This window comes from Bactrocera neohumeralis, chromosome 2 (genome assembly GCF_024586455.1).
Source record: "Bactrocera neohumeralis isolate Rockhampton chromosome 2, APGP_CSIRO_Bneo_wtdbg2-racon-allhic-juicebox.fasta_v2, whole genome shotgun sequence".
Classification (NCBI taxonomy): Eukaryota; Metazoa; Arthropoda; class Insecta; order Diptera; family Tephritidae; genus Bactrocera; species Bactrocera neohumeralis.
The window spans coordinates 10,304,308-10,332,196 of NC_065919.1; the positions used below are offsets into that span (position 1 = coordinate 10,304,308).

The window sequence follows — 27,889 nt, forward strand, 5'->3', positions numbered from 1 at the left end:
AAAAGTTGGCACTATGTATTTACGGTTTTTATACCACATGTATAGATAAATTTTATAAGAATGTACAATATATTTCAGCAATAGTTAACAAATAAATTTGAAATAAAAACGTTTGCGACTGGGAAAAAGCGAACTAATTACGAGAAATTACGAGACAAGAACCCACAAATTAATATACCATATGTAAGCATTTAAATACTGAAGATAAAACAAATGTTGAGTATTTTTTTTTTTTCAATTTGTCTATAATTATGTATGAGTTATGTGAATTATAACATATTTTGTTTTATTAAACATTTAGCTGACTTTTGGTAAAAAGCAGTTCAATCGAATATACAAACTACATAGATTATGGTGTTGTAATTAATTTTCGTACAATTTATGTTGATTTGGAGCCAACAAGCAGTGATTATTACGTAACAAATTGTTAAATCTCGTTTTAGTTGTAATATTTAATTTGTTGCTGTTTCTTATTACTGTGTTTAAGCTACATACATATGAAATTTGAATAATTTGCTTTCATTTGCTCTACAAACGTATACGAGTTGAAGGAAAAACAAACTCACGAATACATAATTACCACGATTATGTGCTTTTCATGCATTTTCTCACAGAATTCATATGTATGTTTGTATGAGTATACGAATATTTGAGGGTGGTGCGACAAACATTTTTTGTTTTTTTTGGTGGATTGGTATGTGGTGATAACGTACGAGTTATAAGCGGTGGTTTCACAGACAACCTTACGGTCAGTAGTTTCTGTTGTGGGGTGAAGTTGTTGTTGGGAGTTCGGGTTGTATCCGTTTGGGAAGAACAGGTGAATTGGTATTGTCATAGAGGAAATGAGAACGCTTTAAAGCGACAGCTCATTATTAACTTTGCTATATATGTACATATACTTGTATATATACAAATATACTTGTATATATGTCCTAATACAAACTTTTCATATGTATTGATAAGTTATGTGTTTAGTATTATTTATGCGAAAAATTTGTATTAAAAAATCATGTTATGTATAATTTATATATTAGGGTGGATCAAAAAACGAATATTTTTTCGCTTGGTGCCCTGAAAAAACTGTTGATAGACAACTCCAAGAAAGGCTCTGCATGTATGAGCTCTTAAGGGGTTACATGGGTTTAATGAGTTTCAAAAAATCGAATATTTTATATTGTCTTATTAAATTCTACAACACTTTTAGAATATTGTCCTAAATTTTCATGTTCACCCGAGTAAAAGTTTCGGAGATACAGCTTGTGCGCTCGAGGCTAGCTAGGCTAAGTGTGCCGCCTTTAAACGCGTTTTTCTCGAAACTATGCTTCTGAAGTCGGTTTACATAATTTCTCGAGTACTACTCAACCGAGCTTCATGAAATTTTACACAGGTCTTTGAGGTACAATTCTTAAAGACTTGAGCGAAGGATTTTTCGCGACTACAATTATTAGATAAAAAATGTCGCAAAATTTTCAAGTTTTTGTAAAAATGTCTGCCAAAAATCTAATTTTCAGTTTTTTTCCCTTCATTTCCGAAATTTTCACTGAAATTTTCCTTTTTTTTAAATGTCTCCCAAAAATCCAATTTTCATTTTTTTCCTTCGTCCAAGTTCTAAGTTATGGTTTTAACTAAAACACGTATTTTTTCACTTTAGATGATCCTGTAAGGAGTTATCCTGCCAACGCGGGCGCATCTTTTTATGAGGGATCGCCGGAAATGGCGTTGCGATGGCCGAGTTTAGAATATTTTTTCCAAAAATTTCAGAATTTCTTTGTTAATAGTGTATGTTACAAACAATAAAAAAATCTAATAAAAGGTTTAATTTTTTATAGAGAAAAAATTGTGGGAAAAAGACTGTTTTTTACTCGAAGAAACCTATGTAACCTCTTAATTGTAACGGGATGCTCCGGTTTTCTGTTTTTTTCTTATTATGAGTTAAAAAAAATTTTATCTCGCTTGGAATTTCTTGAAAAAATATTTCGTTTTGTGAATTTTGTAGGAAATGTTTTACAAAATGGTCTCTTACGTTTTTTTCATAAACGCTTTTTGACCCACCCTAATGCATATGCGTATAGTACGCTTTGTATTATTTTTTACCAATTTCAATTTTGAATATGAAATAACGGATAATTTAAAAAATTGTAGACAACTACTTGTGCTATCAGGAATTTTGACAGCATAAATTGCAAAACCTCCACAGTATGTACAGTTTTTATAGGTTCGCTTTGACTTTTCGTATTTCGGCATTTGAAGGGCATACTACGGTTTCGGTACAGTTTTTTGAGTTATTCGTTTTTCCGTTTACAAAATGTGCTTATGTTAATAGAGGAACTTTTCGTGGATGTATTTATTAATATATGTGGGTAGATATGTATGTAGACGCGCATGATGTTTCTTTGTCTTCCTGAAATAATACTACTTGTACATGGACACGACCTATACCTGAAGATACATAGTACATATATACTCCAATGTATATTTTTTAATGTTTGTATGAGTGAGTAATGATTGTAGAAGTGCCAATTTAAAGTAAATAAAGTATGAAAAGAGGCTGAACTCAAGGAGATTATAAAACAGAGGTGATGGATAATTAAAATAATCATTACAACGCACAGAAATATTTATCGCATTTTTTTATTATAAATGATTTTATTAATTACAAAATTCACCCTTTAACCCAAAGCTATTTGTATGGCGGCGGTACATATGTATACAGGATTATTTGATTTGTATTCACATGTACAAAAATCTGGTAATTTTGGTTACATATCATAAGGGAAGGAGGTAGGAGGTGGACGAGGAGGTGAAGTTGGACATAGTGGTGGAATTACAAGAGGTGTATGTGGCAGTGAAGAAGGTGCTACTTTAGGAAAGTTTGGTTTGGTGGTTGGCATTGATGCGCGGTAAGGTTAAAGCATTTGAGTTGGAATTGTAATGGACTGAAGGATTTTTTTGGACATAAGGTTATTTTTATTTATTGTAATTTATATAAATAAATTTTATTGCTTAATTCGTAAAAATACTTATATATATGTATTGTGTGTATTTGTTGATAACGTAAACAAGACAAACTTACCCGAGCGTATTCCAGTTGTCAATATTGCCATCCTTGTTATTATTATACCACGGTCCACCATGTCCGGTCGAGGAACTAGTACTGCTGCTGCTGGCGGCGTTGCCGTTACCATTTCCGCCGCTACGAGCTTGCCCGTGCGCATGTGTGTGTGCATGTGTTTGTAACTGCTGCTGCTGCTGTTGCAATAAGTGATGCGATGATTGATTGTGCGGGGAGAAGAGCAGCCGGCAGCGATGATTGCGTGATGGCGCATTCCGCGAGAAAGGTCGTCGCGTTGCGCCCGTGTGATTGGGATTCAGCATGACTGCAACAAATCGCTACTCTATGAAAATCGCTTTTCGCGTTGACAAATATCTTTATTTTACTGTTATAATATTAAGGCGTTGGCCTGCGACTTGTTTTTATTTATATATATATAGAGGGATATATATAACTGTTTATCGGTTTGAAGATAGCCACAATATTCACTAACTGCAAAGAGTAGAAAGAATAAAATACGCCGTTCTTAATAGTTGCCAACCTATCGAAATAAATGTGTTGAAATTTAGTACATATGTACATACATATATAGGTATGTATATAGTAATTTATCAAAATAAAAAAGAACTGTATATTTAAGAAATCGTTTTAAGTTGATAAATTTGCCTATGCCACGGCACAAAACGTTCCCGAGTTTCCTCTTTAATAGATCTGATGGAGAAGCAAACGCAACTAGCCCCAAGCTACGCTAATGATTGCCACATAGTGCAGCGAAATATGAAATTTTAGAAATAGCGCTCTATTGAAAAAAATTTGTATTCTCTATTTGGTGTTAGAGTTTGGCAAAATGATTTTTTTAGTGCCCTTAATCGACATCTAGTTCAGCAAAGAAGAAGGAAGAACTTTAACTTCTGTTCGGTTCAAGTTTTCCACACAAAAACTTGCTTTTGATCGACCGGTTCGTATGGCAGCTATATGCTATAGTAATACGATCTGAACAGTTTCTTTGTATATTACATCAATGTCTAAGACAATAACTCATACGAAATTTCGTGCGGATATCTCCTTAAATGAACAAGTTTTTTATACAAACACTTGATACCAATTGCTCAGTTTATATGAAAGCTATACGCTAAGGTGGTTCGATCTGAACAATTTCTTTGGAGATTGCAATATTGCCTTAGAAAATAACTAATACGAAATTTCGTGAAGATATCTCCTCTAATGAAAGAGTTTTCCATACAAGCACTTGATATCAATTGTTCAGTTTATATGGCAGCTATATGCTATTGTGGTTCAATATTGACCGTTCCGACAAATAAGCAGCTTTTTGGTGAGAAAAGGACAGTTGTAAAAATTCAAATCGACAGGTAGGTGCTAGTTCTCATATATATGTATATACGGACAGATAGGCGAACATGGCTAAATCAACTCAGCTCTTGCTGATAATTTATATATACATTCTTGTATATATCGTCACCTAAAATGCAAAAAAACGTATCCACACAAAAATCGAAATTGAGTATTTTACTGCTAACGATAATATTACATATAACCACTTTATAATCAATATATAACCATTTTACAACCAATTTATAACCATTTTATAACCAATACTTAAATTTTGTTTCCATATGAGTGGCTTATTACATCGTGTTTTCTCGCCTGTAAACTTATGAAAAGTGATGTTACGCTACTTTGCATTTTAGGTAACGATAGACATACATACATATGTTTACTTCTGTGTGTTACATACTTCGTGGCAAAATTTATATACTCCGTTAAGGGTTTAATGAAAATTTCGCGCCTCATATCAACTTTTACGATAACGATTACCATACATATATATACGTACATACATATAAGTATATATGTACAAAATAAGAAATTTGAAACACCATATTTATTGCAAAAGCTCCGTTTTCGTAAAATTAACAAAGCAAAGACATGCAAATTTCGGGTATTTTTTTTTTACTAGTGCATTCTATATTCTATCACCAGATTAGTCGTAAAGCCTTTGCAGGCCTTTAGGTACAATGGACTTTATTAATATACATACATACATATATACATATGTAAGAAAATATAATGCGAGTATGTAAATATAATTACAATCAATGAGTTAAATGTCTTACCGATATTCCAAAACTATACAACAAAAGGCAGTTGGAAGAGGAAACGCGTTAAGGCTATTTGAAAAAGCATTTTACATACGTACATACATATTTATTTAACAAAAATGTATTAAGTGGGTGCGATTTTAGCGAAAAGGTCAAAGCCATCAAAGGCGGCTAAAGTGTGTACAGGGGGGATGAGAGGAGAAAGTGGGTTGTGTAAATAAGAGTGCGATAAAATGAACAAAACAGTTAAATATTGTATGTAAAACCCACAAATGCATCAAATACATAATATACATATGAGTACAAAAATTAACTAAAAGCCATGGCGGTAATGAATAACAAATACAGTATTTCACGTTTATGCTTTTTAAGTGGTTAAATGCATTTATTGTGCGCTTCTCATTTATTAGCACCCATTTCGTTTGCGATTTGGTTTGCATAGAAAACTATATATATATGTAATTACAAAGTTTTTATATTATAACGCAGGTACAAATATAAGAGAATAATATACAGTAAATGAATGCAAAATTAATATACTTGTATTTATGTAATTAAAGTTTTTTTTTTGTTGCACAATTTCAGTTCTTTCACATTCTTAATTAGTCATTAAATGCTTAGCTAAAATAAATATGTAATTACAATACATCACAGTTATGCAGTTGACAGAATTAAATTTTTTTTATTTGGTATTTCGAATTAAATGCTATTTTAAAAAAAGAACATCTACAATCATACAAATCTACATACATATAAATATCATTTATTAAGCATTGTGTTATATATAGTAGCCGCAAATAATCGTATAAACTGTGTATATATATTATTTTGTCTACATTTTCCTTGTTTATATTATTCGTTGTTTTTTTTTCTTTGTTATCTCAACATGCCTTCAGTTTTGATATTTACCACAATTTCAGAATTTATGAAAATGTTTGCTTTTACTTGTATGTATGTATATATATTTCTATAAATATATTTTTAACTTTATAAGTAGCACTATGCGATAGGCCGCATAATAAGTGAAGCGTAATGTATAAATGACTGGTTAAAGTGTCGCGTAATCGTGAGATTGTGTCACCAAAAAATGGAAAGCAAAACATTGATAAGAACACTATGTGTTTATAAGGTTATGTATGTATGTATATATACAGTGAAATTCCCCATTACGCACAGTCCACATAGCCGGACATCTGTCATAACTGGATAACTTTCATGAACACAATGTTTTCATTATTAACTTTTAAAGTTTTAACTTTAGCTTACAAAATTTTAATGATTTCGACTCGTTGTTGGATCGTATACCTTTCCATGATGTCGTTAGCATCCTACTGGAAAAACCCGTTAATTGCATACATAAGCAGTTCCTATAAGCGGACTTCAGAAAGCATCAATGACCGGAGACGGACACTATTTTGGTAATAAATCGTTCAAATTAGCTTGGATAAACGAACAAGATCGCATAAAATTTGTCAACAAAAAAAATGTTTACAATTTATAGTTACCGCTTTTTTTAATTTTTATTAATTTTTTGCTATAGTTTTTTTAAGAATGTCTCGCGCTGGTATGATTCGCGGTGGCTCAACGGAAACAAATGGGTTAATTGGCATTTATTCGCACCTGGCTGAGGTTGTCTTACATTTCCTACTTCAATAGAAATAAAGTCCTCAGTTGCAGCCCGTGACTCTAAGAAGACATTTTAAATACTCGTTTTTTCCACGCCCCCACATATGAACCGCTCCCTTAGCCGGACAAAAACATGGCATGTGTCCGGTTATGAGAAATTTCACTGTATTTATTTCTCTATTGGCAATTTTAAGCAGAACAAAGTACAACTGTATATAATATGTGCTAAAAATTGAGGAAAAATGTGTATACATAGATATACATATGTGTATGTACATATACATATATGGCGGTGATCGATGAGTTATGAGACTAAGGAAATTGGAAAAATTTTAACTTCTTTTTCTCAGCGCATGCTAGTAAATGAAATTAATTACTAGATACAATTTAAGCGCTCAACGTAAGTGTAACTGAAAATATTTCCTTATACATATGCACACATGTATATTAGAGCGGATCGGTTTTTTTCTGTTAAATTACATAGATATGTAGCAAATGGTATGTTATACTTGTAGTTGTACGAGCTGACCGATGCCGACAAATGATCAATAGAATATCTAAAACTTTTTTTTTGCTTTTTCAATAATTCTTTATTTATTGGATCTGATTTTTTTACCTAACAAATAAATTTTTAAAATTACTAAAACACTTCACTGTAAAAATATCTGGTTCAAAACCAGTTTTACACACAAAGTCTCTTAGGCAAAATTATTCAGAATGGTCCTTAAAACCTTGCCCTCATGCGCTTTTTTTTCTTTTTTGGCTCGCTTTAAATCAACCCGCTCTAATGTACATACATACATGCATAGAAAGCAGTATAGTTATGTGCACGTATATACAAGTGATTACATATGTATGTACATAATAAATTTAATAAAAAAATATCTAATATTATTAAATGTTGGGAATAAGTTAGAAATTATATAAAATGTGTGTCCAAATATAAATAATATTCAAGCATACTTCAAGCGCTCTTTAAGCTTTCAAATTTGTGTGTGTTTTGGAAAATTACTTTAAAATATATACATACATACATACAATGTTTTGCCATCAAAATTTAGTTAAAGACTTATGTTTTGACTTTACTTATCCCTTAGTTTTTTACGCCTTGCCGTTCACACATATGTACATTAGGATGTACATTATATACCAAGTTAATTTTATTTAGCAAACAAATCCAGAAGTTTTAGTTTATGCCATTATAAAAATGCTTTAGAGTAAATAAACTGTTTATTTCCAATTAAAACCGTGCCTAAGTCATTTTACTTTTTCCATGTATTTAACATGGATTTTTTGTTCGTTTGCACAATATTTTTTAACTCCAAAGTAAATAGACATAAACTTTTGAAAACTAAATATTCTAATACAAAGTTTTTTTGCTCTACAAATAAGGTCTACTTAATTTTTTCCATAAAAACCGAGTTTCCATAAATCGAGTTTTTCCTTCAAAGCGTTAAAATAAAATAAAAATTGGAATTTCGAAATAAAAATCGATTTTTTTCTTTCAAAGGTTCTTTAAAAATTAAAAATTAGAAATTCGAAAAAAGAGTCGAGTTTTTCATCTTCAAACGTTTCTTAAAAAAATAAAAATTGGAATTTCGAAATCGAAAAAAATCCAGTTTTTTCTTTGATAGTGTTCTCAAAAAAATCAAAACTTAGAATTTCAAAATAAAAATTAAATGCTTCCCTTCAAGGAGTTCTTAAAAACTAAAAATGAGAATTTAGAAATCGAAAAAAATCGAGTTTTCTATTTGAAAATGCTCTAAAAAAATTAAAATTGGAATTTCGAAATAAAAATCGAGTTTTTCCCTTAAATTAGTTCTTTAAAAATTAAAAATTAGAAATTCGAAAAAAGAGTCGTTTTCCTATTCAAATGTTTGTTAAAAAAATAAAAATTGAGATTTCGAAATCGAAAAAATTGTTTTTTCTTCGAAAGTGTTCTCAAAAAAATCAAAGCTTGGAATTTCGAAATAAAAATCCTGTGTTTTCTTAAAAAATTAAAAATGAGAATTTCGAAATCGAAAAAAATCGAGTTTTTTCTTGAAAGTGTTCTAAAAAAAAATTGAAATTTCGAAACAACCTCTAAACAATATCCAGAAGCACTATTGTCTAACGAATGAACCTTACTTTTCAGTTTTCGCTCTAAGATGGTGTTATTAATTTTTTCCATAAAAACTTGCCTCCAAAAGTTATACGTAGTTAAAGTTATGCATCAATTGTGGTGCATTCATACAGTACACCATGGCGTATGAGCAACACAGAATTTATAACGCACTATAGTGCGTATTGTATTAAATTACCTTTTTCTCATAAACAAAAGTTTTTTTTATAAATAAATAAATAGTTAAACAATTTAGGTTAATATTGAATATAAAAAGCTTGTTTACGTTGGCTTAATTTCTTAGTATAAAAACTAAAAGTTAAGGTGGCATCAGCAAGAATAAATCGTCTTGGCAAATAACGAACATCCTATAGTACATACATACATATATAATTATGTGCATAAAGACATTTATTCAAAAGTCAATTTAACGCGTGACTACTCATTTCGAAATACATATACATACATACACATAAAGTTTATACTATTTTAATATCTAGAATTTGTTGAACGAATTGACTACCGAGAGAAAAGACAATATTGCAGTTGTTGTTGTACAAATGAGTTACTAATTAATTGTTATGAATGTACAAAATACAAGTATTAATAGCATATAAAACGATACACAATTGTGGTAGTTAATAGTAAGAATGCAAATATGTATAGGTGTGGCGAATAATTGTGTTTATGTGGTAATATTCGATACCAAGTAAAGATAATTTATGTATATTGTTGTATTAAGTAAATGGTAGTAGTGAATAGTTATTTAATTTTAATTTTTATTTTCTAACGTATTATGTAAATATTATTAGATATTTTGGTAAACAAATTTTGTTACGCCAACTGATTTGCGTTCGCTCGCATGATTCCCAGCGCCAAAAATGCATAGCAAACAGCACTCACTCACATGAGCCTGTGGGTTTAGTAGTATTGTAGTTGCAACTCTGTGTAAATTCCCAAACAAAAAGGTTGTAGACATGAACTAGTTACAGATTATATTCTTGCATTGGCGTTATTCTTGTAACAAATGTTTTATCAACCAAAAACAAACCACCAACCAACCAAAATATGCAATAAAACAATCTAAAATTAGAAAGAGAAAAAAAACAAAAGAAGTATAAAAGTATTAAGAAAGAGAAGAGGAACAAATGTGGCATACTATACTATATAAATGTATACTCTATATATATATATATATATATAAATAATATTAATAATAGTTAATAGATTAAATTACTTTTTAAACACATAATTCTTGGACTACTCATTTGACTACACATTCATTACAAGACATTACATTATAAATATTAGCATGGATGTGCGTAATCGTACACATGTATAAAGATGGATGGATGGGTGCATTCATTTGTATGTACAGATATACATACTATATGTTTATGTATAAGCCTTATGGTAAGTTCGCCCATCGCATGGTGATCATCATAAGAATTTTTTTTAAATTTTTTATTTTGTTTTTTTGTTTTCTTTTTAGTTGAATGCATAATATTTCAACAATACTGTGTCAAAATTTCAAGTGATCAAACTTAGTTGCGAGTATTTTTCTTCCTATCTTATGCATGTTTAACGTTAGTATTCAAAACTTAAAAGCGTTTTTCTCGCAATCTACTGCGGTGCCCTTCATAACTTCATAGCCACTGCGGTGATCCTTTCGAAATTTTTAACATCATTTCTGTACATAATTTAGAAGAGTAAATCTATTTTTTTCTTCAAGGAGTAAAAAAAAAAATTGGTATTTCAAAAAACATTCTCCACGAAAGATTTCTAAAAAAATTTAAATTTCGAAATAAAACTCTAATTTTTTTCTTCAAAAACTTCTTAAAAAATAAAAAAAAATTGATTTTCGAAATAAAAATTCAAATTCATATTTTTTTCCTCAAAACAGTTTAAAAAAAAAACAATTTGGAATTTCGAAATAAACATCGAGTTTTTTTCTTCAAAGTTCTCTTAGAAAAATAAATACTGGAATCGAATGTGTTCTAACAAAAAAAAATATTGATATTTCGCGATAAAACCCTTATTTTATCCCTCAAAGATTTCTTAAAAAAATAAAAACTTGAGTTTCGAAATAAAAATCTAGTTTTTTTCTTCAAAGTCGAGTTTTCACTTTGAATGTGTTCTAACAAAAAAAATATTGATATTACAAAACAAAACTCTAATTTTTTCCTTCAAAGGTTTTTTCAAAACTAAAAATTCGAATTTCGAATTAAAAATCTGGCCTTACCTTTGAAAGTGTTAAAAAAAATAAAAATTGGAGTTTCGAAATAAAAATCTAGCTTTTTCCTTCAAACTTATTGGCATGTTAAAGTAAATTGGACCAAATAGTCACAAACATAAAAAGTGTTAATTAAAAAACAGCTGATCTAGTAGCAGCAGCAAGAAGACAAATTTAGGTGAAAACAAAAATATTAGGTTGACCAATGCAATCACATTCAACAAATGGCTAAACTAATTGAGCGTTGGAATAAAATAAAAACGAGTAGCGAATAAGAAGAGGTGCCATGGGGTCTAAGCCCAGTACGAGTAAACGTTGCAAGTTACAAACAACGGTGCAATGCTTCTTAACACAATACATAAACCAGTTAACGTACTATATATATAGTAAATATCTACAATAACAAAGCATTTCGAGAACAATATTTATGCAAATGCATACATATGTATGTATGTACCTGGGAACCGGAAGCATGGTTCAATGAAATTATAATGAGTAGCTATTGATTCTGTTTCCTGTGCCAATATTTATTGCTCAAATTTCTAATTGTTGATTTTGTCCACTGTAACTCCAAAAAGTTAAAACTCAGTTACAGGTCGCCACTGGCCTATTACTCGCCGCTAACAATGGCTACTTTAAGTCCGTTGCTTTAAGGCGCTGCAGCGCGCATGGCACACAATAACTAGCCAGGAAATCAAAGCGCAATGTTTGGCGATTATGCACCCACATATACGTATATCTAGATACATAATGTATAAATATTGTATATACATACTGGGTTTTCCAATATGGATTTTGAATTTCCACTGCGTCTCATAGTCAGTCCAATGGCAAACAAAGCAAGTTCATGGACACAGTGAGTATTTAAGAATTATGAACGTTTACTCATTCCAATTAAACATATTTGTTTTGGAAATACATAGCGCCAAATAGATAGTCTGTATGACACACCAAACTAGTCAAGAGATATACCAGTTTGCAATTAGATATTACTGCCTTAAATCCGTATAGCAAAAACACGTGAAACGAATTACCAAGTAACGACTTTATAATGAGTTGTTGTATTTGCCTACTATGTTTTTGCCAAAATATAAATATAAATTTTTTTCCTATCGTGAAGTAATCACAATTTTAACAAAAACGCGTGAAAAATATCTGTTGCTTGTTTGCTTTTTATAAAATCTGCTACCTACTGGTAGTGCTGGGATATATACTGGTCGTAAAGTAGTGTATAACTAATTGGTTTAACTGCAGAATATGTGAAGATAATTAGTCATAAGACATTGTGAGAACGAAGCGTGCTGCGAAGAACGGAACGATGCCATCGTAAAACCACAGAAAAATGTGGTAAACTCGATTGTCAGATTAAGAGAGGAGCTATTAACTAAAAGACGTTGTTTTCAAATACACATCGTTACTAAATAATTCAAGCACAAATTTCGCACGAAGTTTTCATTTATTTATGCCGAAGCGAATACAACTTTCAAGAAAATACATTAGAGTGATTGTGTGTCAATTAACCATGAAATATTTATACTTGTATGTATGTAGAATTACTGAAAAAAATATTATAACTTAAAACCAGCTAGATATATGTATGCTCTGGGAAAATAAAACTCGAATGAAAAAAGTTATATTAGCTGCATTCGATTCGCCATTTATCTACTCGCTTCTGCTCTCTTGTCAAAAAAAAATTACATATAAAAGCAACAACAAGGTTATCGAGTGGTAAAAGTGGCATCTTCAATGCCAACAACCTTTGTGTTGCATATTTTAAAACAGTTTTACTATTGTTCAAATGACAAATGAAAAAGAATATAAAATTTTAAAACCGAAGACTCAAAATCCATTTATAGAAAAGTGAAGACTATGGTGCTTGAAAATCATCAGACAAGTATTATAGAGATGGCGAGTCCGTTCGAATGATTTTGGAAGATATTTTTGGTATGAAACACGTTCTTGCTCGACTCGTCTCGTTAAAGCCGAATTTTTCTTTTTCAAAAAGAGTAGCATAAAGAGGTCTCTTTGCACATGCTGCGAATTCCTATTCCACATTCATGGAGAGCATTATGACTGCCGATGAGACATGGGTTTATGAGTTTGACATGCAAACAAGTCAAAAATCATCGGTATGGAGGGGGGGAGAAAGAGCCAAAACAGAAAAAACGAGCCAAAACAGAAAAAACGAGCCAAAACCGAAAAAACCACGTCAAAGCCGCTCAAAAATCAAGGTTCTGCTCATTGTTTTTTCGATATTCGTGGTTTGGCGCATCATGAATTTATTCCGGAGGAACAGACGGTCAATAAGGAGTTCTATTTGGCCGTATTGAGGCGATTGCGTGAGAACATTCTACGAAAACGGCCGGAATTGTAGAAGAACAATTAATCGATTTTACACGATAATAATCCACGATTTTGACCGAATTTAAGGCCAAAAATTCCATGAATACCGTCGATCAACCACCGTATTTATCAGATTCGGCTCCGTTGATTTTTTTCTTGTTCCTTAAAATGAAATTTCCGCTCTGTAGAACAAGTTTTGAGTCGATTGAAGAGATTAAACAAAATTCGCTGAAGAAGCTGAAGACCATCCCAAAAAGTGCTTATAAAAAGTGTTTCGAGGACTGGAAAAATCGTTGACATAAGTGTATTATAATACATCAGGTGGGGATTACTTTGAAGACGACAAAATACATATTGATGAATAATTAAATATTTTGTGTTTTATTTACAATTTCCGGGTAATTTTTTAGCAGAATGTATTTAATATGATGGTGGCTACTAAAAAATAGTGAAAATCACTTGCTCATCAAAGTATACATAAATACATATGGATGATACCTACATTGGGATGTTGGGTGCACAGATGACGAAAGCCCAAAAAGAGTTAAGAGTTAAACGGAAAGTGAATATTTATTCATAAAAAAGTGAAATTTTGCATTATTATTCATTTCATGTTCTACCGAAGCAGCAAAAGCTAGGAAGCGAATCTTTTTCATAGCTTGAAGACTATTTATTTGTCTACTCTTGGTTAGCTTTTGAACAGCCATGAATGCAGATACTTATTTTACCATATTTTATTTCTGTTTCAAAGAAAACGGCGAAGAGATATACATACATACATATACAAAATGTAAAATTGAAGCAAAGAGATTGACTACACCAAGTTTCGACCGGCCGAAACTCAGCTTAATCTTCAACATTTTTTCATTTCCATGTGCTCTAATGTTTATTTGCATTGTGTTTTTTCCCATTAGTTTCTGGTTTGTGTTATTTTTATTGCTTACGCACATACATTTGTATTTGTGTGGAGAGATTCGAACATTTTTTGTATTGTGACGGTTAACCACGTACATATGTATGTAAATATGTCATGTTATGTTCATTATTGCTCTGAGATTTGAAAAAGTTTGCATCAGAATGCCTTTATGATTATGAGGAATGTAACAGACTTTTTTGTTTTTAGTATGTAGTTGCAGTCGTGAGGTTTTCTTGTCCTTGTATATATATTATTTTGATCTTATGTGTGTGAATATGTGTATAATGTCAGCTTTTTTAATGTTGTCATTAAATTTTTTCCTGCTTGACAAATATATAATTTATTTCCTTTATACTTTTTACTTAAGCAAATGTCATTGTTTATTCGTATTAATCATCTTGTTTGCATTGAAATTGTTTTCAATGTTATTTTAACGGTACCGCTGCTATTCATAGCTGCTTAACCAGTTTCCTACTTTATCTAACGAAATTTGTACATACTTATGTATGGGCACGAACGTATTTTTTGACTCAAAAAATGTAAAATAAACTGGTCCAAAAGGAATTGAAATTAATCGAGATTGCTGGATAAAACTCCTTAAAAAATCTAGAAAGGTTTTTTTACTTATGTTGGAAAATATGAAAATCTTAAAAAGACAAAATAAACAAGTAAGGAAGTGCTAAGTTCGGGTATATCCGAAAATTTCATACTCTTGCAACTTGCAAGGATTAAAGCCAAGAAAGTACTTCCAGGTACATAAGGCGTCGTGGTAAGTGGTCGTGAGGACATACATAAATGACGATCAACATGTGAGCCAATCAAAATCCGTGATCACCGGAAATTCTATCGAAACTGTGCGTGAAGTCATCAAAAATCAGCCGAAATTATCATTGAAATGCATGGAAATGGAATTTAACATCTCCAAAACATCGATTTATCGCATTTTGTCCGAACATTTGTGCTTACGAAAGGTGTGTGCACGGTTTGTTTCACACAAATTGACTGACGACCAAAAATTGCTCAGAATGCAACATTCGAAGAACATCATTAAAGAGGTTTATTTGACTAAAAATCATATTTTAACCATTAACCACTTCCCGTATTCACCTGATATTGCACCGTGCGACTTCTTGCTTTTCAGAAAAATACATTTGCCCATGAAAGGAAAGCGTTATGAAGACGTAGAGACCATTCAAAAGGCTTGCACCGGCATACTGGCAGCCAAAGAGCTAAAACACTCGTTCGACATGCTTTTGGACCGTGCATCCTGATCATTTGTATAAATAACTATGTATCTATCTCGATTAGTTTTAGATGCTACATACAACTGTTAGGTGAACAAAACTACTATACTCCGTAGCAGCTTGTTGCAAGAGTATAAAATAACTTTCTATATTTAATTTTTAGGTAGTTCAAATGCTAACCGCATTTATTAGTTATGAATCGTCTGACATCTTATGAATTCATCGTTCCTATACATTAAGTTTTTATGCTGCTACCAACACCTCGCTATATACAATGATGCTTTCTAAACATTTTCGCAATTATCTTTTACCTATATTTATATATAATACATAGGCTTGATTACTAAAAAAAAATTTTAAACAAGTAAGAAAGGGCTAAGTTCGGGTGTCACCGAACATTTTATACTCTCGCACGATAAAGTGATAATCGAGATTTCATTATCAGTCATTTACATATTTTTCAAATACCGTATTTGTGTAAAGTTTTATTCCGCTATCATCATTGGTTCCTAATGTATGTATATATTATACAGAGAAGCCATCCAATGGAATTCAAAATAGCGTTATATTGGAAGAAGGCGTGGTTGTGAACCGATTTCACCCATCTTTTGTACATATCATCAGGGTGTTAAGAGAATATTACATACCGAATTTCATTGCGGTTTAGTAGAGATATATAAGTGGGCGATAACATTTTCAATTTTTAAAAAAAGCCTGAGTGCAGCTTCCTTCTGCCATTTCTTCCGTAAAATTTAGTGTTTCTGACGTTTTTTGCTAGTCGGTTAACGCACTTTTAGTGATTTTCAACATAACCTTTGTATGGGAGGTGGGCGAGGTTATTATCCGATTTCTTCCATTTTGGAACTGTATATGGAAATGCCTGAAGGAAACAATTTTTCTCTATAGGATTTGGTGACATAGCTATAGTAGTTTCATAAAGATATGTACAAGTTAAGCTTTAGTGGACGGACGGGACAGACAGACAGTCCCCTTTTCAAAAATTACTCCAAACATCCTGATCATTTGTATAAATAACTATCCTATCCGATTAGTTTTAGATATATGGCTTCGTGAACAAACTACTTTATAGGTTTTCGGTTTCCGCCATTTTGTGTGGCAAGGGTATAAAAATAATTTTCTATATTTAATTTTTAGGAGTTCAAATTAACCGCATTTTAAGTTATGAATCGTCTGACATTTTACTGAAGTTCTTCGTTCCTATACAGAAGACATTTTTTCAACAACTACCTCGCTATATACAATGATGCTTTCTAAACATTTTCGCAATTATCTTTTACCTATATTTATATATAATACATAGGCTTGAATACTAAAAAAAAAATTAAAAAAATATGAATAATATTCTAGCTGCTTTAGTAACAATCGACAGATATTTTTTAAATTAATTTATGCAGTGTTGATCAGTAAACTATTTTTACTGTTTGATCAAAGCTATAATCTCGATAAGTCATTGGTCGCGTAATTGAACTCATGACTAAGCGATTTGAAGGCTGTCCTAGAAATTGGAGGTGGTTCGTCAGAACAAATCTGCATAACCAATAATTTTTAAGATTTTCGTTTACTATGTAGGCATGCTAATAAATATACATACTACGCATGTGATATATGGTACGTTAATCATAATATGAATGTATAATACTTTGGTGAAGTTAATAGCAGAAACCAAATAAAGGAAGCAATCATACAATTCGCAAAAAAATATAATTTATATTTAAATAAAGCTAAACTAACATATTAAACAACCTCGACTCTTGTACATACCGGTACTCCGTTCCAAGAATGAATCGATTTCAGCTCCTCTCACGTGGCATAATTTACGCTGTTTTTACCTGCAATAAATTAACCGTCAGTCGCTATTGAAGACACGTAATTATTATTACATAGAAATTTTCTGTGTAAATTCAGTTATAAGGAATCGTAATCGCAACTCAGCAACCACGTGCAAGTTGTCTATATACATATGTACATACATATATAGGGGCAAGTACGTGCTGAAAATACATGTAGTATTTAATATAATATGAACGCATTTATAAATACGAAATCAAATCAAGTTTAAGCTATAAAGTACACCTATCCTAATATCATCTGCGAAAAATATGTAAAATCCACTCGTATCCATATCATTATCATATCTTCGTAAGAATATTTAGATTTTGTGGGCAAAAAATAGTAAGACTTTTTAATTTAAATTTCGCACCGAAAATTCGTCGAAATATTTTTTCCTGTGTTGGTATGACTGTCAGTGACATCTAATCATTAGTTTTTAGTATACGCTTGTCTTTCTGAAGTACACAAAGTGCATTCGCCGATTGTTACGATGAGTGAAATTATTCAACAAAGAAGTTCGATTAAATACTGTGTGCAGAATTAAATATCTGTTGCTAAAACGTCCCGAATGTTGGAAAACACCTTCGGTGATAATTGTTTGTCTCGAGCAAGTATTTTTGATTGGTACAAAGTATTCAAAGACGGACGCGTTGACGACGAACCACGTCCAGGACGGCCATCAACATCAATTGATGACCAACATGTCAATAAAATAAAGGAATTGGTGCTGGAGAATCGCGATTAACAGTCAGAGATCTTACTGGCATCGTTGGAATATCGGGTGGATCAGTGAAAACCATTTTGAAATATCATTTGGGCCTAAGAAACTATTATTACTATATAATGACTTACGATGAGTGTTGGATCTATGTATGCTTACGGAAACAGGCGATCAATCGGCTGAATATCGTGGCAAAGGTGAGCCGCAGCCGAAAAAACCGCGTCAAAGTAGGTCAAAATTCAAGATTTGGTTGACAGTTTTCTTCGATTACCAAGGTGTGGTGCGCTCCGAATTCCTCCCGACCGGCCAATATTTATGCTAACGATTTTTCCAGTCCTCGAAACTTTTTTGAATGGCCTTCGGCTCCTTCAACGAATTTTGTTTTATCTCTTCGATCGACTCAAAACTTGTTCCATTGTTTCGGGTTGTTTTTTTTTCCCACTTCGATGATTGTCAACTTGTTTGGATGTGAAACGCATAAACCCATGTCTCATCGGCAGTTATAATGCTCTCTATGAATGTGGGATCGGAACTCACACGATCAAGGATGTCCAAAAAGACCTGTTTACGGTACTCTTTTTGAAAAAAATTAAGATTTATCGGGACGAGTCGAGAAAGAACGGATTTCATAACCAAAATATCCACCAAAAACTTTCGAACGAGAGATGTCGAGCTTTCTTGCCATCTCTCTAGCCCTTGCCTAATTTCACTTGGAGAGGTCGGAGGTCGTACAGAATGAAGCATGTCTTCAACAATCTCTCGACCGTCTTTGTAGGTTTTGTACCACTCGTAGGTTTGTGTTTTTGATAAAACTAAATCATTCGCAACGATTCCGCACCCGAAATCTGGTTAGAAATACAAAATTTTAGACAAATTCTTCGTGCAATATTTGTATCTATTGTAAAAATCGCAACGATCTACTGAGGTGTATCGACTTAAACAGCTGCTGTAAACAAACTGGTTGACAGATCGCGCCCATATTCGGCATAGTAATTAAGGACAGTCCTGCCAATATCATTTACTCGGGGAATTTAATTACAATTTCCGGGTGCTTTTTTGTCACAATGCATATGTAAGCATAGTTTAATGTCTCACTACAACGCAGATTTGCTTGCAACATTATGAGAATAAAGTCCGAATCGCTCTACCGGCGACACACACAGCAAAACCACATAACAAAAGAAAATTGTACTTACAAACATGAATATACACATAAGTATGTACATCCATTTACACTTTGCTTCAATCAGCAGGCATGGTATTCATGGAATACTCAGCTTGTGTACTATGTGATATTTCTGCCTGGTCTGCATGGCTGTAGGCCTGTCTTATCACTTGTAGCAGACTAAAATGCCTGCTCTATTTACTGCGTAACAAAGAAACACAAAGATGATATACATATGTATGTATGTATATATGTATGTATATGGTATACATATAATAATGCATTCATCCATGAAAAGAGTATTTATTATCTCTTTTACAATATGGAACGGCGTTGATTGTGGATCTGTTGGGTATATAATTCAATATTTCAACAGGGTTTCGTCACTTACATATATGTATATATGCGCGTTGACGTAGTGTGGCAAGGCAGAAATGCATTCGATCTTATTTCAAACTTGAAGTTCAAATTTTTCAAATGTTTATGGTACCTATTTTCGTGCATGATACAACTTTTAATTATATAAAATTAGTCAATAATAGCTTGATTATAGGAAATATAATAAACTACATTATTTTTTTAACTGAATTATAAAAATCAAGTCTTTTTATGGAAAACTATCTTATTTGACAAAATATTAAAGAAATTATGCATAGATTATTGTTACAACAAAGTGCTCAGATCGGATCACTATAGCGTATAGCTGCCATACAAACTGAGCATTCAAAATCCTGTTTTTTACACTTATTATAACTTTTTTCTCGTTTCATTAAAGAAAAATAAATAAATATAGTAACTAAATATTTTATCTCATTCAAGAACGCCGATTATTAATATATTTACATACATATGTATGTATATAGTTTACCTTCATAAAACGCGTATATCTACTCGATTATGACTTATGTATGTATGTATATGACTGCAAGTATGTAAGTATATAACAAGAGCGATAAATAGCAGTAAAGTAGGGTGTTAGTTTAGCTTCGCTAACATATAAAAACTGTATGGGTGTTGTCAATACACAATTGTTGAATAAAATGTAAATAAGTGTGAGTATGTAAGTATATAAGTAAATATATAGGTTTGAGCGATATATACGTTTATATATATTTACACACTCATATTATTCGATCTCATTTTGGAATAAAAATCGAAAAATCCTACTAAAAAAAGGTAATTTCGTAAAACCAATATGGTATGATATGTGTTACCTACGAACATACAAACTTTTATGAAAACTCCAAAAAAAACTCTTGAATCATGTGGTCAATTTGTATCAAGCCGGAGCGTTTGTAAAATGTTCCGTTTTCATGCAGCAGTGAACCAACTTATTGTTATCCCACATTGCATATATGTATGTATATATTTACACATATACATATACCATATACACACATACATATGTATATTTACAAGCATTTATTTGCTTAGGCGATAGCATACTAAGTCAACAAGTCGAGTCTAACAGAATCAAGCTAATAAGAAAGAAGTAATATGTATATGTATATAAATGTATTTACATACATATATAGTTATATACATAAATACATGAAAAGTGTGAAATTATTGTCATATTTGCATAGCATAAACAAATAATATAACATTTAATAAAGATTAGGACTTGTATATATGTATATACATATATACAATAAATATATATGTATGTATATATAATATCTAAATAATTTTTCAATAAAGCAAATGATATCAAGCTGATAAAGCTGAGTATTATATGCATCAACCTATAATAAATGGTGTACGATAACTGGTTTAAGTTGAAAATAACCAAAATGTCAACGATCACTGCGTTTACCGATTAAGAGAGCTTACTGATGCGTATGTGGTTTTGTATATATGTACATTCGTACATATTCCATACTATATCTACATATAGCGCAACAGTTAAAGCGGGCGGAGTGGACAATTGATTCCATATGAGCGAGGTGATGATGATGTCAGAAAAGAGGACGGAGTAAAAAAAAGGGAAAATTATACCTTTCATTGGTATCAGACGTATGTGTATACATACATATGTATGTATGTACGAACTCTACTAACTCGATAATTTTGCGGTATTATTTTTAGGCAATTGTACGTCTTCGCTTGTTCACCTCTCAACTAATTACACAGCTGTTTTACTGTAGCGATAGTGTCAGTTCTTAGTGTGCCCTCCCTCTCATACAATGTCAATAACAACGTTTATTTGAAATTTTTTATACCCCGAACAGGTTTTTGCCACACAATTTTTAACACACAAAAGAAAATATCGGATACTCTATAAAATATTTGTATATGTATTCAAATGAGCAGCATGACGCGCTGAGTCGCTTAAGCCAGGTCCCTCTGTATATAAGCGAACTAGTCACACAGTTTTTGAGATATCGAGCTGAAACTTTGAACACATCATTTTCTCTGCAAGAAGCTGCTCATTTGTTGGAAGCAATGCAATGGATTATTGTCCAAAGCAACGCTACAATCTCCTATTAATTTTTTTAGACCGGGACAATATAGCCTATAACTTACATGCAGAGTCAGTACAAGTCAAGTCTGGTATGGAAAACTTTTTTATTTGTGAAAGGTATTATAGCTTTGGTGCAGCCGAAGTTAACGTTTACCTTGGCTTTATTATTAATTGTTTTATTAGGTGTTAGGTTTGAATTTTACACGGTTGATGCATACGCAACAGGAAGCGTTTAAAACACGGTTGCAACTTGTTGCTCACAACTGTGACTTTAGCAATTAAATGATGACTTAAACTTACACGCATACATACACATGGTTTTTATATAACCAAGTCTATCACACTTCTGCCCAAATTTGTGCAAACGATAGTTCGAATATCAATTTAAAAGTAACGCGAAATATTCATAACATCCTGGCATCGTTCAGAGCCACTGTATATATGTAACTATTAATCAACTCTATGATCATTCAATATCATTCTTAATCTTAATATACTTCATATAAGTTTATGTTCTGTAAAACAATTACACTTACATACCTTTTGGTTTTACGAGGAGAAAATCATGTTGTTATCTTGAAAGCTTTAGTGTTTTCGTGTACAACAAACTCTCAAAACTTCTTCCCGATAGGAAATTTTACTCTTTTAACATTGAGTTAAGATGTGTACTAGATCATCTCTTTAATAGTCAATAAGTCTATGATGTTTTAAATTCTGTTATGAAAAAAAAAAAAAATTAAAAACAAAATTACTTTATATTCGTTCCTGCGCCATATTTGTAAATTACTACTTGTTATTTTTCTATTATATGGTATGTACAAATATTGAGTGCTGAAATCAAGCATCCGCTTCCGGTTTATTTGTTTTTTTTCACACAGGTTTTCTCTCAGTTCGACATTCAAGCTGATTTTAAAACAATATTTCTTCTTGCTTTATGCTTTCTCGTGCAAGCCTTTTCTTTTTATGTTTCATTAATCATATTCATTACAAAATCACATATAACTATTTCTTTTTTATTTTGTTTAATCTTTATACACATTCGCCATTTACGACTCTCACATTCACCACGGTTTCAAAACCAAGCAAATGAAATCATCACATACAAATGTGATTGCTGTATTATAAATTTTATATTAATCTATTTGTTTTACTTTTTCACAAAATAACTGAGCAACCAGACCACGACGAGGGCAATAACAAACGTCTACTCACAACGATTGACAAAATTACAGTGTTTCAAAGCAAAGCAATTATCATTGTGACGGAATGTTATCTATTGTGAATTGCAGGGCTGCTAAGTTTTCCTTTTTATTTACGAGTAGGGATATATAGACTCAGAACGTAAGTGTAAGATGTTTTAATAATTTTCAATTAGAAAATTAACATTTCTTTTGCTTATTTTTCACTGAATTTAATTTTTATTTTATTGTTGCTTTGATGGTGGATTCGGTCACGAGTAAATTTGCTTCAGTATCACCAATACGGAATCTTCAGAGCACCATATTTAATTAGCTCGCGGGAGAAGAAAGGAAAAGTGAGTGAAAAATGTAGACATGTACATATGTATGTCAATTTAGCTATGTGGTAGTGAATCAACAATAAACAATTTTTGTGTGAGAAAAAATGAGTACCCAAGAGTTACGAAATGACAAGTAAAATTTCGCTTTTTACTAAACCTCTCTCACACAAATAAAAATAAAAAAATATTAAATTTACGAAGCGTAGACGCGTACGTGTATACTTACTATACATAGAAATGTATGTACATATGTATATTATTTAATTAATTTATTATCGAAATATTTATGAAGTGTAATACCGAAAACTTCTGTTTAGAACTGGGTACCTTCATATTTACTATAGATTAGTTATACGTATATTTATGTAAATATGTATTTGAATACGAACACATCCGCACATGCGTTGAAGTAGTCAGCACTAATACGATACACTTTGTGTTCCGATTCTTATAGGTAGACTTTACTGGTTTCGCTTATTTCTTGTACAAATGTGTATATTCCGTAATATACATTATACGTATATAATTCGTATATACATGCGTATATCACATATATATCTTCTTCAATTTTATCGTTGTAAACCCATTTTTTGGATAGCTATTTTCATAGATTTTCCTTACTATTTAATATATTTTGTCAAATTTTACTTTTAAAATGTAGGCGTTGTTATTTCGTTGTCTATATGTATCTACATTAGCTTAGTTGTGCACACTCACACTTTGAATAAATTTTCTTTGAACACATATACACACATCTATCGACTTTAGTAGCTTTCATCACTTAATATATATTTTCTTATATTTAATACGAAACACAATAGTAAAAATAACAGTATTTTCAAATATTTTCCACAATTTTATCCAACTAAAGAAGAATAAATTGAATTCGATTTTTCACTACGTGTTACACTCTAGTTACACCTGCCTTTCATATACGTCTGCTAAGAAATGAGAATTATTTTGTCGTGGCTAATAAATGGTGAAAATTTTTGTAGTATAACCAGAGAACATAAAACATACATACATACATTCTCTGGTATAACATAGGGTAATCATACACACAACTCATTGAAATTATATGAGAGAATCACTGCGGGAGAGAGCAATTCAGTGTTGCATTGAAAAGTACGACATGAACCGTCAATAACAGCTGGCTAGGTGACAAGCTATATACAAATGTGAATGCCTGCATTCACCAACATCCGAACGTACAAATCGATTTAAACATCCGTTCACATTTTGTCATCAACAGAGAACTACAATTGTGAATTAACATTAAGGTCGTACTAAAATTTTAAGATAAATAAATAATTCATTCACATTGATCTTGAATGAAATGAATGAAGCAAATTAAAGATATTATTTAGCCCTCACTTGAATACATTGCAAAAACACAATTTTCTTTCAGATCTGGGGACTCTAGTATGGAAAAACTTTTTATTTGTCAAGTTAACTTCATTTGATAAGAATTTTTGTCAAATACATCCCTATAACCTCCGAATATATTGTTCAGAAAAACTGATTGATTGAAATCTAGATAAAAATCATCTTATATTTTTTATACTGTAAATAATAACCAGTTTTCAAAAATTTTTGAATTTTTTACATACACACATTACTATATATGAATCAGTATACATATAGATCGCGTAACACTTTCATAATACTTTTTTTTTACAGAATGCCATTGGTTTCGAAGAATTCCAAGAAAACTTCCAATCTTTCGCCATATTTTGGATTGTCGAAGATTTTTCGTCGATTAGCTAACGCCTCATCAGTATTCAAAATGAAATTTATAGGGTCTGACAACTCTGTATGTTCATTAATCAGTATTGGTAACAAGCACGTTGCCGACGTAAGACCTTTTATATTGGAAAAAGTCGTTCAAAAACATACACATATACTACCCATATTAGTTATTTGCAAGTTTTTTGAACTCACCATGGAAACCTTTACTGATAATAGCCTTTCTTACATCTTCGATTGTGGGTATACGCTCGTCATGTTCTAATTTGTGCAATAAGGCAGACAACACCGTATGATAGATGGTCAATAGCTCCTCAAAATGATTTTGGAACACTTCCTTTTGCCACGATGTAAAAATGAAAAAATTCCAATCGATGCCTGGAGAACCATAAAATCCTTCTTGATAGTCCACCTGTAGTTCGTCGTGTTACTTATATTAATCGTTTGCATGTTTCTAATGAATACTTACGAATAATACGTCTACAACATTTCCGCTAAGGTCCTTGCGGAACATCATATTATTCACCCAAACATCACCATGGTTCAACACATGATAACGGTCCGTTTGACTGCGACTGAAAACATTTATCATCTTTGGAATGATTTTTTCACCGAAAGTTTGCAATTTTGGTACGTAGCGTTTAAGTTTTGGATTGGTTTGGCAGTATTCGATGCAGTTTTTAATGGTATTTGTATAGACGTCATGCAGAGGCGAAGGATGTTCGGATATATTGCTGGGTAAATGATGGCGGAATGTATCTGAATTCTACAAAATTCAAACAATTAGCAGGTAAGAACATTTGATGGACATATGTGGGAATTAATATGTACTTTAAATAAATAATAAAACCTTTTTATAGAGAACCATGGTGGCTGCGTGGAATTTGGCCAATTTCTCCAGTATCAAACGACAACATTCAAAATCCAATCCAGTCTTAACATTTTCTATAGAAAATCCTTGGAGTTTAAGGTTTTCCAGAACTATAATGCGTTCATCCACATAAATTGCTCTATAATGGTAATGAGTAAAATTAGCGACTAAATCAATTTGTTTTTATGGTATATGTATCTCCAAAACGCTTTTGAAATTCTGCTGTTACAAAAGTCCTTTAAAGGATTTAAATACGCAATATACCTGCACGATTGCTCTTAAATATTAAACAGAAATTGAAACTTTATATTTGGTATTAGTTATATACTAACCTCGGTCCAAAACATGTTTCGTCTTTGACGCTTCGAAGCAGCTCTTCTGCTAAATCCATTATTACATTATATACTTGAGCTTCGCGTACGAAAACGTTAAAGTCTTCTTCTATTTGTGCGAACAATTCGCTTTCTAAACGTGATTTTACAATAAATTGTACTTCCTTTATGTCTGCCAATTCCGGTTCCGTTGTATACAAAGCCGTTATAAGATATATACAACTTGCATAGTTTTCACCTTTTTTAGTCGCAGGTATTTTAGTAAATGATATAATTTTATCTAATTGGTTTTGTGTGTACTTCTTTAGAATCTTCGTCAAGTACGTTGTGTCCAACCAGGTGGGTTCTCCGTTTTCGTTATCACTCATTTCACAGTTTTTTTTGGACTTGAAAGAAAATTGAATTATACGCTTAGCAAATGTGTTGTGAAGAAGTTCTTTACAAACGTTTAACGTTGTTTTGTCATCATTCCCGAATCCAGAAATGTATCTAAGATTTTAAATACTTTACAAATTAGAACTTAAGTCCTAGTGATATGAATGGATTAATTGATCGCGTGTACTCGGATATAGGTTTCATGGTATATATATATAAATTTGAATTTCATTATTTCATTAAATCAATTTCAATTTGCAATGAGGAAAATAAAGACCAACACAAATACCCAACAAGTCACCTATTGGTTAGATCATTGGTTAATTACCCAACCGCACTACTCGAAATTTCCGTTAAAGTTTCAATGAGTTTCTTGAGGCCCAATTGGCAATTTTAACCGAAACACTTCATCCCTTTCTAACGCTAAAACCTAATGCGTTGCATGGTGTGTATATGTGTTAGTTTCCGCGCTAATTCTTTCAAAATATTGCCGTTTCGATAGCCATGACTTGCTGGGTATCAAACCACCACGAAGTAATCATAGTTATCGGCCCGATTTATCATAGATAACATTATCAGTACCGGCGATTACAAATCACATTCGACCAAATGGTATGTATATATGTAGATAAAAATTGACAACTATAAAATTCATAATAATTTCTTTGCATGTACGTGACTATGTAAGTACACATGCAGATGCGTCTGCAATTACAACTTTACACAACTTGTTATTGTATATCATATATGTGTATATTTCTAATAAATATCTAGTTTTAGTTTCTACAGTTAATTTCTATTATTGTCACCTTTTCCGTAACGTAATTCTTGCGAATTTCACTCGTTAATACCACTGTACAGACCTACTCCAAAGTACTAGTTATACTTGAGAGCGTTCCCTAGAATTGTTTAACTTCTTGCATGGTTGCTTATTTGAGCCTAACATTTTGGTGTGGTGAATATTTTTGCGACTACCTTTGTGAAAAAGAGGCTCAAACATTAAGTTTTACTATTCTTTTATTTGAGAATAATACTTGTTTTTTTTACGATTAAATTTATGCCGAAAAAACACTAAATGTTTTTACATATTCCATAACTTTTCAATGCAATTAATGAAAATAGGAGATACCATTGTCCGCTCAAAGTCAGCCATTTTGAACTCAAATCAAAAGGAATTTACTTCCGGAGAACACTTCCTCGTGAACGCATT

General features: G+C 31.7%; 2 protein-coding genes across 6 annotated transcripts in view; both read right to left on the reverse strand.

The window, feature by feature from the left end:
• The window catches only part of LOC126767818 (homeobox protein 2), a 45,421-nt gene extending 21,113 nt beyond the window's left edge, over positions 1 to 24,308 (reverse strand). Inside the window, exons 1-3 of one of the 4 annotated variants that reach the window (XM_050485473.1) lie at positions 24,073 to 24,308; positions 17,418 to 17,485; positions 3,074 to 3,544 (exon numbers count right to left, since the gene is read on the reverse strand). In XM_050485473.1, the coding sequence (XP_050341430.1) occupies positions 3,074 to 3,375 (302 nt within the window). In that variant the 5' untranslated portion in view covers positions 3,376 to 3,544; positions 17,418 to 17,485; positions 24,073 to 24,308. The other 3 variants (XM_050485472.1, XM_050485470.1, XM_050485471.1) reach the window with 3 other exon arrangements.
• A 465-nt stretch (positions 24,309 to 24,773) lies between these two features.
• Positions 24,774 to 27,559, reverse strand: LOC126767838 (uncharacterized). 2 transcript variants are annotated; one of them, XM_050485511.1, is made up of 6 exons: positions 27,489 to 27,559; positions 26,305 to 26,690; positions 25,952 to 26,111; positions 25,571 to 25,867; positions 25,297 to 25,513; positions 24,774 to 25,217 (listed from the first exon to the last, which is right to left on the reverse strand). In XM_050485511.1, the coding sequence occupies exons 2-6, from the start codon at positions 26,670 to 26,672 to the stop codon at positions 25,030 to 25,032; spliced, it is 1,230 nt and encodes a 409-aa protein (XP_050341468.1). In that variant the 5' UTR covers positions 26,673 to 26,690; positions 27,489 to 27,559; the 3' UTR covers positions 24,774 to 25,029. The 2 variants fall into 2 exon arrangements, with proteins under 2 accessions (XP_050341468.1, XP_050341467.1); XM_050485510.1 differs by having other exon boundaries at positions 26,305 to 26,793; positions 27,489 to 27,546.
• Between the last annotated feature and the right edge of the window lie 330 nt (positions 27,560 to 27,889).